This window comes from Amblyomma mixtum, chromosome 4 (assembly GCF_055824585.1).
Source record: "Amblyomma mixtum isolate Tamu chromosome 4, ASM5582458v1, whole genome shotgun sequence".
In the NCBI taxonomy this organism is placed as follows: Eukaryota; Metazoa; Arthropoda; class Arachnida; order Ixodida; family Ixodidae; genus Amblyomma; species Amblyomma mixtum.
Window position 1 is genome coordinate 106966421 of NC_143015.1, and position 18217 is coordinate 106984637.

General features: G+C 44.6%; 1 protein-coding gene across 1 annotated transcript; it reads left to right on the plus strand.

The window, feature by feature from the left end:
• Positions 1–14263: 14263 nt before the first annotated feature.
• LOC149347737 (uncharacterized) lies at positions 14264–16414 on the plus strand. Its single transcript, XM_089585660.1, has 3 exons — positions 14264–14660; positions 15320–15640; positions 16333–16414. Exons 1-2 carry the CDS (start codon positions 14649–14651, stop codon positions 15635–15637), a joined length of 330 nt encoding a protein of 109 aa, XP_089441786.1. The 5' UTR covers positions 14264–14648; the 3' UTR covers positions 15638–15640; positions 16333–16414.
• Positions 16415–18217: the final 1803 nt, after the last annotated feature.

Consider the following 18217-nt stretch of genomic DNA (forward strand, 5'->3'; position numbering starts at 1 on the left):
GGGTAATTCTTCACCAACCAGGTGCATTGCGAAAGCTGCTGTCAATTTGTGCATTTGATTTTCACTTTGATTTCTCCAAAACACCGGTGTCAGTGTTATAGACCGTGCGTGTATTTTTTCTCCAGTAGCTAGTAGTCTTTGTGCTCTTGTTTTGGCGTTAAAATTGTTGTGTTATTATTTTGGTTTGGCGCTAGTGGTACGCAAGTGCGTGTCGTGTCCAGTGAGGACAGAGAGCCTTGATTGTGCTGTGCACACAACACCCAGCTATGCAATGCATACGTAAGGTTGCATAAATAATTATGTCCCTTCATACCTTTGAAACTACTCCATTTGCCGAGCTAAGTGGTGCAAGGATTCTAACTGTATTCTTTTGTAGTAACTTTAGAGTATACAACTGTTGATTGACTTTTCAACATTAGAGTGCATTTTCTTTTCATTTTTGAAGACTTCGCAGTGCGTCGACAGTATTTGTCATGATTAATTAGTCAATATTGTGTTTTACCTTACCAATGCATGTAATACGACTAATCATTTCAAGTGCCTCTTTTTCTTATTAGGCGATTTTAACTGCGTGGAGTTCCTAGTGTACTCTTGTCTATATAATGGTAGTCGAGACCTCGTCAGGCTTGAAGGCTTTTTTTGTCCAGGTTCACTGCTTATTTGGAAAGAAAATCAACACTGAATTCGAAACTATAGGCACGTAACCGAGCACGTCAAACAGTGTCTTCAAGAACCAGAGATTAAGCACCCAGAAAATTCCGCAGTGTGTCAGCTGTACTACGCTGCAGGATCTACTCGCATTTACTGTGTACGCCCAAAACTAAGGCTACGGCAAATAAATATTTTTTCGCTTTAGCTTTTGCCAAACTCTGACCTAGCAGTAGTAGTAGTAGCCGCGGTTGCTTCATGATTAAAATGAGGAAGTGAAATGGCTGCGGGCACGGTAACGGCCTCACTAGACAGCCGGCCCCTGAACTATCCCGCGGTCGAAGAAATAGAAGACACAACAGAGACAAGTCGGCACGATGCGATAGATTACATCTCCGCCACAGAACGTCCGCGACAGCTACCTCACCTGCGGGTTACGTCAACTTCTTCTCCCGCACTCGACGGCGGCGTCGTGAAACGCTCACACACCCCGAGGGGGCGTTTCTCAGCAAAACACGAGCACGACCGATCCGCCAATCTACACCGGAAACTACGCTAACAACAAGCGTCCACGGTCGAAGACCGAGCGCGTGCGTGAACGCGTTCCCCTCTAATTTCTCGGGCGCGCGCACCAAGTATGTGGGACGCCAGGAGGACTGATTCGTTTCTACGCTGCCAGCCAGCGAACTTCTACAGGGAGGCGAGGGAAGTGCCGGGTATTACGTGCCGACATTCATTAAAGAAAAGAGAAAGAGAGCCAAGGCGCCAGCGTTCGCTGGGGACTCGTAATCAGAGCGGCGTACACACGATCGACTACTCACGCCGCTTTCGCTCGGAACCAGCAGCAGCAGCAACACAAGCAGCGGCTACGGCAACCGCTGCGACTGCAAATGCCTGCACCACAGCGAAGTCCCGCATGTGTGGTGGAGGTTGGTCGCCCGTACGTTCCGTGCAAGTCGCTTAGCGCGAGGCGAGTGTAGCACCCGCCCAGGAGTGTACGACGCGGCCACCGCTCATTATACGACGCTCGGAACGAAGTCTCGGGCGTGAGTGTGTGTGGAGCGCTGAATTCGCCGTCTAAAGGCGGCGAACGGGTGGTCGCACGGAGGCGTTTGTTGCGCGAGTTGTTTACTTGCAGGTCTGGGTCGGCGGGCGCCATCGATAACAACGATTAGCTTGTTTATTTCGTGTCTGCGTGCAGCCCCGTGGGGTACAGACGCGAGGTCAGTATTGAGATCCACAGCAAAGGGATAGGGTGTGGCGCGTGGGGTTAGTGGGAGTTGGTACAACGGGAACGTTGTGAAAAAGACACGTAGCAGCTAATCTGTGGCTCTTGAAATAAGTCGTTTATTATCGGCGGCGGAAAGCATGAAAAAAATATTGCTCAGGGGTATTTTAAAATCGCCGAGTGCGGGTATTTTAAAATCGTTATGGGTGCCACGTTCTCACTAGGACTGCAGTTGATTAGGTATGTTGCACTCGCCGTATTTTTAAGACCAGACATGCTGTGCCTTCTGATGTGAAAACTACATAGCACCAAATCCAGCATTCATGGATAAAAAGTTCGAATATTGGAACATTTGACGGTACTGTTATCAAAATCATCACGGTAATGGTTGATTCTTTCGGTACACAGCAAAATCTTTCTTTTCAACTTTTTCCATCACTCGCATCCAGCAGTCAAAACTGCCATGAAAACCAATGGGCAACGTTTTCCCCGATAGCAACAAAGTAAGTACCAAAAAAAAATACAAGCCTGCCGCCGAGTGGTCTGTTAATATATTGACTGTCATATTTAAATCTTCCAACGTATCAAAAAGTTGCTTTCATAAACCCTTTCCTGTTAAAAAATGTTTTTGTCCAGACTTGCTGGGTATGCCTGGGATTGCGAGCAATGTCTACCAGAAGCTAAAGTATCTGAGTGCCCTGAAGGGTTTCAGCAGGTGCATTAAAAACTGGCTGATGAGAAGTATTTAACTGTGCACTCAGAATGAGCGATGGAGGTCATAGAATACGTATCCGTAGGCAAGTCTGATTGATCACTGAAGGCGGCAGATCTTGTAATCCATCAAAATAGTGAGAGCTTTGACAGCTAGAGCACTTCCCAATTTCGAACAGATAGTCTGTTCAAATAGGCACCCACGGGTTTGTAAACGTAAGAATGCCTTTCCTTTTTTATTTCTTGCATTCTGAGGTTTATACAAAAGCAGCATCACAAAGTCACCTGGGCCCTTATGAAGGGCTTGTTCAAGCCCATTCCATAAGTTCACGCAGAGAACCTATACATGCGCATGTTTAAAGCAGTAAAGGTGGTCTTGTATGCCCCGTTGATATCAAAGCAATTAAGGTGCATCAGAAAGTAGGTATTCAACAAGATCAACATATAGATTATAAGAAAAATCAATACACGAACCAAAAAACGCTATTCGGTAAAATGAAAGAAAAGACGATTGAATAAAAACAGAACTCAATACAAATCTTGAATACATAATAAGTGCCAACGAAAAGTATGACCACCTGGAGTAATTTATCTTTTTTTAAAGTAGAGCTCTAAAATTGATATTAACAAGGAGTTATCCCTTTCGACAACTTTTAATACTAAAACACAACATTCTAAATATTAAGTAGAATATTGAACACACAACGATTCATCCAGGTTTGCTTTTTGCATCGAACAATCCGAGAATGGAATGTAAAACACAGAAAATTTGGACAAACTCTTCCAGTTTGCGCGGCTGTCACCACGAGTTGCACAGTGCGAAATATCAGGTATTACTTCGCGAGTTTTTAACGTTTCGCTCATCCCACTTGTTTCTTATGCTCGTCAAAACAAGCCGTTGTCAGCCCAGGAAAACTTTACAGGTCAGATATGGCAATGCGTAGGCCATGACTAGCAACGTCTTAGCGCACCGTCTGACTGCACTCTAGTCATATCTCAATTACAATTGAAAATAATAAAATTCAGTTATCCGTGGCGGCCGACAGGTGGTGCTAGTTGGTGATGTCCTGGAAAGCTTGACTAGTTACCCGATGAAAATGTCAAATGCTTGTCTCTGAACAGCTTCCTTTTTGCAGTTGTCCGGCTTAGTATAACGGCAGAGTATACTCCTTTCGGTCTGTCATTCTGACTTTCTTACTTTTGCCTTTTTTTAGTATTGTGAAATTTATCTGTCGTGGCTATTCAAGCCCAAGAAATATGATCAACCGCTTCTATTTCGCGCAGCTGCCATCGTGTGCTGCATGGCGCTGAACATCAACAATTACTGCGAGAGTTTCGAGCCTCTGGTGCAACTGCTGTTTTCTTTTTTCATAACTAATCACTTCGAGTGCAGGAAGCAGTTCATCATTCTTTTTTCAGCCGCCGCGGTGGCTCAGTAGTTATGGTGCTCGGCTGCTGGCCCGAAAGACGCAGGTTCAATACCGGCCGCGGCGGTCGCATTTCGGTGGAGGCGAAATGCTAGAGGCCCGCGTACTGCACGATGTCAGTGCGCGTTAAAGAAAACCAGATGGTCGAAATTATGCGGAGCCTTCTACCACGGCGACTACGGAACTACGGCGACTTTAAATGCAATAAAACAGAAACCAAACCACTGTTCGGATTCTGCAGTGTGTAGTCGGAGCACGTCATCCTTATCAACATCACAGCCCACCATCTCACTGCCCTCTTTAGTTTTCTCTCAGTTACAAATGAAAAGATTCCCATTCAGTTGCGCCGTGTTTGCTACTGACGGCCAACAGATGGCGCTAGCTGTCAGTGCCTAGGAAAGCGTAGCACGACGGTGAACATTGTTAAATATAAGAAATTGGCCGCAGCTACTGGTATTCCTCTGTAATGTTGCACACTGCCGTTTAAAAATTGCGAACGGTTATACAGACATGCATACACGTATGCATACGAAGAAAGCCAGCAGACATTGAAACCAAGAAAAGTGAAGTGAAGTTTATTTTTGACATCGATTTGTCAGAGGTGACGGGACAAAAGGCAATTCATTTTTTGCCTGACGTGGCCCCGTCACCCGTTACATTGCTCAGGGGGGTGGCAAATTACACAGTAAAGTACACAAAGGAAAAACAAGAAAAGTAACAACATCGCATACGTACTACATGAATTATATGTAAAGATCAATGAGTTACACATAAGTAACACAGATGCAATGAAAAATGAAGGAAACAACAACGCATAGCTAAAATGTCTCTAGGACAAAACAAAAAAATTGAAATAGCAAACAATGAGATACACAGAATTAACATACAGGCAAGGGGAGAAATAGCACGCAAACCAAAAACAATGAAAACCGCATCGCATGCATCCTACGTCATTAGGACAAGAAAACCAAAAATAGCGAACCTGGACATACACCCAGCGAGTAAAAAAAAACAAAAAAAACTAGAAACTGGACACTTTATGGAGGAGACAGGGACAGAAGGTACATTTTAACATTGTTCTTGAAGTTACGGGGGGAACGAGGCTGCTGCAGAAGTTCCATAATACGTGGGTGTTTATTAAGTATAAATCAGGAATTAAGTAATCAATGTGCTGCATACCATAATTCGTTCTCATCAGAGGCATTTGAAAATGACTATACCTGAAATCATAGGGTTTATTGTTAGGGAAGTATAAAGCATAAAAGGAAACTGGGTCACGGGTGACTTCATGATAAATATGATATGCAAGCTTTAGCTGAAACAGTCCATTTATCTTGAGTAAATTATGTTTTAAGAATAATGGGTATGTATGTTCTAGCGGACCTACATCTTCTATGCAACGCAGAGCTCGTTTTTGCAATATCTCAAGCCTGTGCAAGTTTGTCTTGGTAGTGGTGCCCCAGATTAACAGACAGTAATGTAAATGAGACTAGTAATGTAAAGCATAGGAGAAAGTTTCTATTTTTGCTTACGATTCGTGGCGTTGAGTTTTTGGGGCTGAATATCGTAGGGACCTGCACCACAAATTAAAGAAACAAAAACATTCCCTTATGCCTTCCTTGGTTTCAGTGGCTGTTGGCTTTGGCCATCAGTCTGGTGTCACGAGTCCCTCAATTCCCTATATATACATACCGTTCAGGTGTTTCGGGGAGGCCCGTCACTAATATTTAAAAATAAGCTTTTTTGCGGCAATAAGATGACTCTTGCGGCACAGTAATAGCAGTGTTCACGTACATCATAAAACACTTGAACCGTGCTAACTAGGGAGCTAGTTAACTGAAATCTAATAGCTAACTTTTTACCGATTACATATACGCTCCTTGTTGCAATTGGAGATGCGTAGCTGCTCACTATGGTCGGATGAAACTCAAGAACAAAGCAGAAATGCCCCTTAAAGAGTGCCCCCGCCAATGGCGCCGCCCGATTCTCATGGCCTTTTGTTCAATCCCCTTTGACCTGCTAGCGTGACATGACCGAGGATGAAAGCAGATTAACCACGGTTTAACCGATTAACCACGGTTTAACCGATTAACCGTGGTGTCATGAAAATCGGCCGAAGGCATTGGCTGGAGAATCTCAATTGAGGTGACGTCCTGTTTGTCAACAGATGGAGCTGTCGGCACGGTGGCGTCGAGCATTGTCCGTCGTCGGTCGGTGTGCGGCAGCTAGTGGAGGAGGATGGCTCCCAAGCGATGCAGCCGTAACAAACATAGGCAGTCATTGGCAGTCGAAGTAGGCGACAAAGGCTTTCGTCTAGCGCACTTTCGGCTGCAAAAGTGCCCCCATATTTTTTAGTTCAGACACATCACAGGATATACAGGGGGGTTTCCTTTTACTCAGTACAGAATAATTAGCAAATTAATCATGTCTGTAGATTAATAAGTTTTTAATGAGGAAAATGCTGTAACAGGGCGCTCGTCCCGCAAAAAGAATCTCCAAGGCAGTGATGTAGGGCTAACAAAGCGTTTTTGTTTTGAAAACCTTTATTTAGAAATATAACACATTGTGTATAACTCCCGTGAAGCCGACGATGTGAAAACGTTTAGTCACAGAGTCATGTGGATGCCGCTTGTGAACGAAATTTTTTTCGATCCCCTGCAACTTATAGAGTACTCTAGAAGATTTATCCATGTTTCTTCCTAAAGAAACCTCTTCCCGTTTTTGATACCGAAAGTGGAGCTGTAAGGATATTTTCACGTTGGTAATCAGACGTGCGCTTCCAGATCACTTCCACTTTCACGCACACACTTTCTCTTCTTCTTGAGAGGCGCTTCCGTCTGCACGAGCGCTGGCGTCAATATTGAAGAAGATATGTTCACACGTAGAGTCATGGATGCACACTTTAATAACAAGAACGATTAATAGAGTACGGTGCGAAATATAAATATTGCAGCTGTAGCTTTCCGCTAACTAGTTGCAAGACTGATTAAAACTACATTGGTACTCTGCTGATAAGGCAAAAATATGAAAGCAGCTAGGTAGTTTTCTTGCAGAACTCTTCACATATATATTTCATTGACACTTTCCTCCTACACATAGCGCGAAGGTTATTTCAAATGATGGCAGTGTTTCGAAAGTCCGGGTGTTTTACATGGTCAAAAGCAATGGGAGCTGAGTACCTTGAGTAAAAAAAAACATATATTCTGACCTATGCCTGTTAACTATACCTTCCGCAATTTCCTGCTGAAGTTGAAGCGCAGCTTTTTTGGATATATTCACATTTCCGCAGGCCTTTCTGCCGAATTGAGTGATTTCCTACATAAATGTATAATTTTTTTTATTCGAGCTGTTTGCCATTAGGCATAATGAAAAAGGGAAAGGAAGTTATAAACAGGAGTGCAAACAAGCCTCGCTTAAAAAGCGGCAAAAGTTGGGCTGGTTGGTGACCGCGAGATACAATCACCAAAGCGTGGCGCGCTTTTGCGAGACGCGCTGCCTTGAAGTTCGTGTCTCTGTCTTTTTCTTTCCTCTTTTCTTTTATCTTGTTCAGTCGCATTCAGACAAAAGAAAAGCAAGCACGTTCTTGGTGCAGTCTAGTTGTTAATGCTCATTACCTCTAACAAACGAAGTTTACGATATTCACTTACCCATTTCAACTTCACATAACCTCAGTACTTTTGCATGCCTCGCTTCAACGGAAGTTACCAGTTCTTCGAAATTTGGATGGTATTCAGTGGCCATCTATTATCTCTCACGATACAGCATGACTCCACGAAATCTAAATCTCTATGAGGCAACAAACTTCGCGTGTTCCGATAGGTTTAGTACTATGCTCATAAGTAGCCAAATCATTGTAACTCAAACTTTTCCAAGCTATGAGGAGTATTTGCATCATCTCCAAATTCCTGCAGTCGCATTCAGACAAAAGAAAAGCAAGCACGTTCTTGGTGCAGTCTAGTTGTTAATGCTCATTACCTCTAACAAACGAAGTTTACGATATTCACTTAAACCATCGCTGTTTTGCTTAATCGGCCATCTTTATTCAGGCTGCGAGAACCCTTTACCCAGGAATCAGCGTAGCATGGGTGATGATGGCAATGACGATGATTTAAACGTCACCGCCGAAAGTGCGCTAGATCGAGGCATGACTCAATAGGTCCAGGGTAAACGGCGCAGGTGAATATTATAAAGCAGTCGCTGCTTTCATCTCCACTGTAGGAATCATTTCCCTGCATCGAAAATGCGGACAGTTACCCTTAATGCTCAGCCAGTGAGCTCTCTGGAACAGAATAGTGTCCCTATGCCGTAACTTCGAATTCTGTCTTGTTCAGCCAACTGATGGGCATGCAGAAACTGCACAAGGCAATGGCACAAGGCAGAAAAGATAATCGGCCCAATATTGGAAACGTATTAACAAGAGCTGGTCAAACAAAGGGCCAGAGTGAGACCATACATTTGCAGCCGATTACCTGCGCTGCTTGGGGTAGATTTAAAGTTCTCCGGTGTTCCTGATTTTTAAGGTTTTTCTTTAGCTACGTTGCGGTTGTGTTGGCTTCAGTGAACAGACGCCTCAACCCGTCAACGTGCTTCTGTGGTTTACTGGAGCATGCATTCCATAGCAGTAGATTCAGGCTGAGGTGCTACTTCTGATAAACCTCCGTATCAACCTCGGCACGTTCCACCTCGATACCTCTAAGCGTCGACGCTTAACTGCGAGTGTGAAAGCGGTGTTCTCCACGTGTGAAATCCGTGTTCTCTAGCGTGACCCCCCCCCCCCCCCTCCACCCAACTGCTCACTCCAGCTGATCCAACTGCCTGCCCGCAGCCAGCGAGGAAAAATCAGGCCACATTAACAGATGGACAATTTCGATATTTGTTGAACACGGCTTCCAATCTAAAACACGAACCTCTCGCAATCAGCCTTCGGCGCTAGACGTGCTTCCGTCCATAGACGAAGCACACGTTCGATCCATTAGAGAAGGCACGCCACGATCGTTTTTTGGTTCGCTCTGAGCACGCTGCAGTTTGTTTTTCTCGGGAGGGGCGCCACGTTGTTCGGGCATTACAACCGCGTTCAACCGCAGCCCGGCGGGCGATGAACAAAAGAAAAGAAGCAAAAAAAAAAGACAGAGACACGAGCTTCAAGGCAGCGCGTCTCGCAAAAGCGCGCCACGCTTTGGCGATTGTATCTCGCGGTCACCTATCGAGGGGAGGGGGCACGATGCCTTCAGTGCGTGCAGACTTGCTCAGCACGCATACCGATGCGTCCAGCGCTGAAAAAAAATAACGAGCGTAGACTCAAGCGGAAAAAAAAAGGGGGGGGGGCGGAAGGAAGGAAGAGGGTGGGGTGCGTTGAAGGCGTACCGATAGCCGATGCAAGCCACGAAACCCGGGGAAGGAACGCGGTGACCGAGATGCCGATTCAATTCCTCGCGTTGCGCGCGCCACTCCCCGGGAGTATACAGAATGTGTGTCTGCCGTCGTTTGTCCGTCGATGCTGCCTCACTTAAATGGGACTTTACGCAACCGATCACGATGGCCCGGACGCGTTAGAAAAACTGCCGCTGACAAGGTTGCGCCGAGCCGCTTCGAATATATCTCGGTTGGACACGGTTTAGTAGGCGCCGCCTGGAATGTTACTGGGTTGTACCAAACGGTCGGAGCGAAGCGTAGGCGTTATGAGTTATGCAGTCGCCTACGTAGCTAACGCGAACAAGCGAGGCGGTAACGTGTCCTCCATCTTTCGGTTTCGGACGAGGAAGTCCCCACGTAGCGATCTCGAGGGATAAGAGCAGGCCTGAAAGGACGTAATGTTCCTCGGTTTCGGCAGCAGTATCGCAGATGTCTATCGCTCACCCATCACTGTCATCTGGAGTATTTAGAACGCAATTCTGAATACAGTAAGCTTCAAATTTTGCATTCATGAATATAGAGAACGCATGAAGGCGTCAATCAGGTCACTGCTGCACCAACTTCGAAGAAATTTGTTTGCATTTGTATGAAGAAAAGAGTTTTAAATACTTGCGCCTAATAAATGCCCTTCTTTGCCTGAGAAATCGTCGAAAATCATAAATATTTAGGTATCCTGAAGTTTTGCTTTCACAGTTCTTCATTTTATATCCCGCAAGAATACACCATCATCTTGTGGCCCGCTTGCATTTCCGCTCTGCGTGGCAGATCTCTTCCTGGGTCACCTAAGGGGTGATCACCACAGGAAATGAAGGAATCTTTTGTTTTAAATTAAAGTAATAATACAAACCGCAAAAGGAGACATTGAAAATACTGTTTGTTTGAGACTATTAATGATCGCGCAGGTGTGTACTACCCACATCTTCACTCCTTGGAGGTGCCGTCCAAGACTGGAATTTTGGCCAGTAGTAGTGGCATTCATTTTTGCTTAGCACGAAAATCAATATTTCTTATTCCAATCAGCATGGTCACCTATTTGAGCATGTTACCAATAACTAACAAAAAAAGCGGAAATACATTGTGTATTATCGAGCCAGCCGCTACTAAGCTACTGACCAGCTTAAATTCGTCATTTTTGTCATATATAGAATTTTTTAGACAGCCGTTTCTAAACAACCATCCAATGAAGCGAGAAACCACTCGGCACTTACTGAGATGAACATTTCATCTAAGTGCTGCCGAAGCAGCCTTTTTTTTATGCTATAATTTTTCGTAAAATCCGCTCAAAGGCAGTTAAGCAAACAAATTAATTGTTATACACTCTGCGTTTTTTGCTCACTTCACTAATCTTAGCATTAACTGGTATTAACAACGCATTCCAGGGAAAAAGAAAATGAATTTCTCTTTCTAATCAGCCACCACTTGCTTTTTCTATCACTAGCGGGAGGGCCACAGCTATTGCCCGAACATTGTCAAAAATAATGAGTGACCGTGCTAGCACTGGACCCCACATTTAAAGAGCCACCGAAGACAACTCCAAGCCCTAATGTTCGGAGTAAAAATAAACTCTTTAGCTCCCATTCTATGTTGACGTTTATAATAGTTTTAAATCTTCCAATCTCTTAATTTAAACTCCTGACGTCCTCACCGAAAATGAGGGCTTCTCACCGTTTTGAAGTGAATTAGAGAGAAGGTAACGTCTGGGATCCCCATGAAAAAATCTGTACTGACCCATTGATTTTGCTTGCGAAATGCGCCGGTTGATGGCGACACCTGCATCTTGCTTTCCGCTGTTTTCTCGCCTATAAAAGCTCTCTTTTCGGAGGGAGTGGTCTCTTTGTGATTAAAACGCGGTACCCTATTGGTTCAGGTAAGCTTCAATTTGTCCTAAGTTCCTCTAAGATTTGAACCTTCCGTTTGAGCATTGCGCTTATGTCTTAGAACGATGCTCTGAATGACGAGTCGACTAATCTGGTAAAACGCATGAGTAAAATACCGGTGCAAAACAAAGAACGACTGTTCTTCCTGCTCCCCCTTGAGTTTCCTCCTTTTGTTTTAGCGTGTTGCCTGTAGCCACCTCGATACAACCGGATAGATGGCCTTGTGTATGAACTTGAGATCAGGCATCGCATGCCTGAAGGCACGGAATAGCGCCCTTGCCTTATGAAGAATCTCGTGGGATCAGTCGATATTCTCGGTTGATTTTTGTCGTCTAAAACGCTATAGCGGCCAATAATTGGCTGTATTTTTCTCCTCCACAGCACTCTTTTGCCTATCTAAATTTTATTTAAATCGTCTTCTCTCGATCGTTCAATACGCAGTTCTTATCGCTTGATTGGCCTGTTTAAATGCTTTGTACATGCTGGCTTTCACTCAAGTATAAGTCAAAAGTGACCAAATAGGTTAATGAGCGTACAGCTGCCTCTACAAGTGTTATTCTTCCACCAAAATGACCGGCGTCACTTCCGGAGTCATTTGTTGAATTCCCACGAGAATTATTTGCCAGCATAATCCGGAACGTGTTACAAATTGCTCTTTATTCCACGGAACTAATGGGGCCTTGGATACGGCGGTACAGCCTGCGTTGTCTTTTATTGCCCTGTATAATGTGATTGATGTTCACTTGTGCTACGGTTCGCCTGCGCATTCATGTGCGTATGTGTACGCGAGGTGTGATTCAGGGCTGCAAAGTTTGTGTTGATTTGTTACGAAACTTTCACATGAAAAGCGCATATGCGTACAACATTTTCGTAGCGGACCTGAATGCAAAGTAGCCCTGAAACTCATAATATTTCCAGCCCTGAACCGCGCCGCATTCTACTTGCTGTCCTTAGGCAAGAAAATACATTGATGACAATTATTCGTGAAGCCGGAAGTTTGAATCTTTTCATCCCACTTGCTTACCCATGTGATGGTACATGCACTGAATTAAAAAAGAACACAAAAAAGCTCAAAAGTCGTTCATTCAATGGAGTGTCCGGGAAGCACAGAAACGTTACTGTTTGCACGAAATAAGGAGCCTTTAAGAAAACATTTAAATTGTATGTGCTTTGGTTTATATTTTTTCCGAACATTGTTCCGTTTCAGCGCTATCATTAAAACACACAAACACCATTGCCCGTGTAGTATGGTTACGTGCCCTCCCTACTTTCCTGACTTATCATAATCACAAAACAAGGAACCAGTAACCAAACTTTCTTTGCAAAGAGCTGCAAAATAATACAATTGTTCTGCACATGTGATAAAGCGTTTTCCCGCTTTATCAGCCGTAATGTCCTGGACGAGGTCATGCTACGAAGAGGTACATTCTGATGCTGACTCGCTAGTAAGCCTTCAAAGAATCCAATGACGATAAATAACCGATGAACAGAATGTCTCGAAAGAAAAATCTCAAAACATTTTGAAAACATTTAGTCAGTTTAAGAATTAACGTGCTCCGAACCTGTTATCCACATAGTAGAGTAGAACTTCAGTCTGCAGAGAAGCTCCGCTCACATTCAGGACTTCCGCAGAGAATTTCTCCTCGACAGAAAAGTACACCGTTGTTAAAAACTTTTTTTTTTACCTAAACAAGCAGTCAATCATGAGAACAAAAATTATCAGCTCAAGAATATTGATACCGGGTTCGTTTATACAGTGAAAGATTAAAACGCTAACATGCCCAACAACTCTGGACAAAAGTATTTGTGAGCGGGAGACCGTTAATGAACGTAATTTTTTTGCATATAATGTAAGATTTTACTATAACAGTCAATATACCCGCAGATCATCCGGTGATAGTCTTGCATTTTTTTTTTGCAATTACCTTCTTTGGTTTTCGAGGGTAGTCTTCACTGTTCGATGCGATCGATGGAAACACTTTAAAAGAAAGGTATCGCTACATGTGAGAAGAATGGACCGCTACCTTGAATGTGTTTATAACAGTATCTTACAATTTTTCAATTTTTTTTTACATTTTTTCCCGCGGAAGTTGAATACTTCGTTTGCTGTTCTGACTGGTCGGCCAGCGGAGTAATACAAGACGCCACGAATCATGGCGTTGAGTTATCAACTGCTACATTTTTAGTTGTATTATACTATGGATTCATACCTGTGCTGACGGACAGGATTAGACTCTGCTTCAAAGCTTAATTTTTCTTCTCGAAGCCCCGCTTTTAACAGAACTATGAAAGATTTTGTAACTCTCTGATCTGACAAATGATTTAACGATTTTGGAGGCGGCCAACAACGCGCGAAGCCCTGAAAGAAAAACAGCGAGCTGTCAGGGGTTAAAGCATAAACCTAAACAATCAGCGTTACAGGGCAATGCCTACTGACCGCACATTCCATCACTCTCACACAGGCAAAGAAAAGAGGAAGCCATCACCAAAGAGTTGCAAAGGAGCCGCCCTCGGCTTTTCTGGCCAGCTGTTAATTCCTGTCTGGCAGCATTCGCAGAGAAGGCTCGCTTTTATTTGTGCGCGAATGCGATCACGCTTGTTTTCGGAAATAATGCCTCTAATAGCTGGCTGTTTCAACCTCACGCGTCATGATGCCTACGCGCAAAAAATCTGCGCGCTGCTTGTCGTCACAGGGGTGACCGTGACATGAACAGTTTTCTGGGTGAGGTACGAACGACGACTGTCACGTACTCACGCCATTGCTCTGTACAAGATCAACAGGTACAAAAGAATTCACGTTCCAAGAAGGAACAAAGGTTTCGGCGAAACAATCAGCGGCCACCTCGATTGGCGTAGGGCATAGACAATCAGATAAACACAAAGGCTATATCCGCGCGAGGAGTGTCTTAAGGTCAACTGGGACCGGTGACGGCCGGCAACGGAGCTTTGGATATGGGCGCTTGAGGGAAAACAACGTATGTTGGCGATAGCCAAATTGTGGGCGCCTTTCATTTGTTTCCCCTTTTGACGTTATTTGATTGCGTGAGTCGTTGTTTCTTTTGTTTTCTAGCTTGCACGTCAATTTCCACGAACGGCCTTCCATTCTTGGGGTAACGCCCGATGCCTAAGAGCAAGTAAGATTTTTGCCTGCCATAGCTGCCGGACATTGGCTTTCCCTTCAGGGCGTGACAGTTTCGCGATCAGCTGCTGCCGGGCCGCACCAATTTCGAGCCCCTCCGCCCTCCAGCTCACTGCAGTTTATGGACAGGCGTATATAAGCGCGGTGGCCCGCAGCGGAGCGCCACTCTTGATCTGTTTGCAAGACAGCCAAGAATCTCGACCACAATGCAGGCCCTGGTAAGCTCCGGCTTTTTCTTTCCGCAGCCAACAGCTTTCAATGGATACGAGAGCGAAGAACTACAGTCCTGGCAGTGGATAATATTAATCCTGGAAATCTCCGCAAGGACACCAAGAACTCGCGAAATTCATTAGTAATTGTTAACTTTACGAACTATAAAGAATTGGGGTCTTAAGTGGCACGCAAACCCCACGTTCCAGATTGCAACCTAGTAGTAGTAGTATAAAACTTTATCCCGCAAAATGGGACAAGGTTTAGGGGTGGGGGTCTTGAGCAGCAGGTGGTGTTCCTAGGTACAGGATCTCATTGGTTCTTGCTGCCTACTCGGGCCGCTCAACCAGCGCAAGCTGATCTTACGGGTCGGAGCTGGGCAGAAGCTCCTCCCACTGCTCGACTGACGGGCTTATAATTTTGGGCTCTTTGTAGATAAGTTGCTTTAGCTTGCCGGGGAAACTTCGACATCTGGTGCTCGACTTCAGCATCTTGGGCAGGGCATTACTTCTAGCATGCTAGCAGCTGACGTGTCCCCTTAAGTTTTGTAAGCACGTTCGTAGATGTCAGTTGCGACTGCAGACAGCACTGACGATACAGTGTCTCGTGTGATCTTGCTTTGTTATTTCCAGTGTATAAACTAACTTGTTGGCTGCTCCTTCTGCAGACCGCTGCTCTCTTCCTCGGCCTTCTGGCCTTCGCCGCCGCTGGTTTCTACGGAGGCTACGGCCACGGATATGGCCACGGTTACGGCCACGGCAAGGCGTACGTCGCCAACTCTGCTGTGACCTACTCCATCACCCCCTCTGCCCTTGGCGGATACGGACACGGCTACGGTGGCTACGGACATGGCTACGGTGGTTACGGACATGGCTACGGACACGGCTATGGAGGATATGGCCACGGCTATGGAGGATATGGACACGGCGCCCTCCTTGTCGGCTACGGCCACGGCCATGGTTATGGTCACGGCTACCATGGCTGAAATGTAAGCTCTACGGTTAAACTCTACTTTTAAAATAGAGGTCAAAAGTTCGTTTCTCTCACTGTATGGAGGGAAGTTCATTTTATCGGCTAACATTTCTATTGAGAGTTGAAGAAGCAATAAGTTCAGAGCGCAGTTTTTTTTTCTACTTGCCTCATGACAAGGCTCGGCGTCAAAATGAAGGTTATTTGAGCTGGTTGGTGCCTATTCGAAACACGCTATAGTAAACGCATAGTCCTCCCTTTCCTGTTTATCGCGCTGTTTTGTGCTACCTTTGGAATTCTAGGCTTCTCACTCTCTTCTATCAAGATGTAGAAAGTTAAGGGACGCATCCGTAACTATTCTTAGTGCTTGATGAGTAGCGGCCAACCAAGAGCAGTTAAAGGAATCTTATGACCACAACGCACTTTTTTTTGCATAAAAGAAAAGGTTTTGTTTATTTCTGACGTTCTAAAGATTTTCACCAGTAAGCTGGCGGAAAAAAAGAGAGAGCCAGCAAAGAAAAGTATTAGTGGCAGTATAGCCAAAAAAAAAAACATTTCGTCTCTTGCGCCGTACGGCGCGCAAAAGCTTAGCTCATTCATCTGTGGATACTATGCGCACACTTAGAGGTTTTCTATGAGGGCACAGTAGATACATCAAGAACTCAAGTACTGCACTCTGTTATGACAAATGGCGTTTTCTTTTGTTTGCAGGTGTCCTCAAGTAGGAACAAAGATGTGTGCGTTGAAAAGGTTTATGTCAGTGAAGCCAAATTTGTATTTAAGCGAAAATTCGAATACGGGAAGCAATAAAGAAAGAAAAAAAAAAGGGAATTGTTCGAATTCATAACTCACAGCATCCACACTGGTCCACACTAATAGAAAACAAGGATAAGAAGGTACAAACGAGAACCGCTAATCTGGTTCTACATAACTTTTAGTGACAAAATTTTATGACCACAACCTCGGGCATCGTGAAACCAGGTACTGTTAAAGGCTTTACAAACTGGTTAATGACACGAATACTTGCTGGTCTCGACATTTGTTGGCATGGTACCCTCTACATTTCGCATAGGTATCGAGGAACCAGTGTTTATATTTTCTTTGTGGCCTTTTTTAATATTTACCACTAACGCCATCGCCACACCTTAAAAGAAGTTATATCTCTTGCCTTAGATTCTATTTTGTTGGCCTACTTCGACGACTGAAAACTGGTGTGGCATACATGCGGTTTGAAAGCCTCAAGTTGTATATCTTTGCCAACGCCTGCTAGAACTTTCTGGCCAAGCCACTCACGGAACACCATTAATCACTCTATTTCCGATGCTACTATGGTTCACCTAGTCAAAGTTCTCGATGTTTCTTGCAAGGAGAGGCCGTACGACGAGTTAACGGCAGTCCACAATAGCCAATTTCCAGATATGAGCGTCTGGAAAAGCACAGAAAACCCTGACTTCTCAGTATTAGTCACCACGGCGCAGTTTCGCCTTAAGTGCTTGTTCAGGCATTGTTTATATTCCCGACTGGGCCATGGTCAAATAGCGAACAAAGTATTCTGTGATGAGCGTGGCGCTTTGGCCTCTGTAAAAGATGGTTGCTTTTTCTTCTAAATTCCGGTCAGTATTTGCCCAGGGCTTGAATTCTCGAAGATATCTGAGGGCAGTCGATCCGATCTTTGTAAAATTTTGTCTTTTGCATGGTTTTGCATGGACAGCAGACTGTTAAAGAAGCATAGGTACCAAATTTCGGTTGTATGTTGTCTTACAAGCGTTGAAGTGCGGGCTAGTTGGTTGCTCATTAGAAAAAATAGCGCGAAGGCGCAGATGAAGAAGAGACGACAAAGCATGTTTTCTGCTCTGTAATGACGCGTAAAAAACTACCACAGACTGGTCACCCTGTGGTGTTCGCCTACGACGGCTACACATCTATAATTGAATTTCTTCTCTCAACTGTTTCGGTTTCAATAGCAGAGTGATGGCTATGACGACAAAGCTCGGTATAAGCCCCGTTATGCATGAAGAAAACTGCAATATAAAAGCTTCTTTCTCATCCGTAGTGGCTTCGGCTCTCGAGGTGTGGTACGTTTAGCGCTGTAGTGTTAAAACGAAGAAGCAGCGTTTCATGCCTCACGTGACCTATATTCACCTTTGACGTCATTGCCACCGTTTGGCTCTTGAATCCGAAACCAAAACAGTGAGAAAAGAATTTCGGGTCGAAATTATTTATCTGTTGCAGGCAAATACCACGAAGCGATCCCTCAATAGTGTGTTAAGCACGATTCCAAAGAAAAACAAGCAACCAAAAAATTTGGTGTTGATAATCCGATTAGAAAAATACTGCTTGCTGGGTCCTGTTTTGGTATTGGCGATATGCAAAACATCCGTGTTCTGCGATTTGCTAGTGCTGAGCATTGCCTCAGAAGTTCCTCTCCTTCTTGGAATTGGTTGCTGTCAGCGGTGTGAAGTAAATCAATAAATAATATCAGGTGGTCGAAATTAATCGATAGCCTACGCTACGTCCTACCCCATAGCTCGTATGTGAGCTTGTCGCGCAGAGGTATATACCTATATTTCTAAAGGAAATATGGTACACTCGGGGA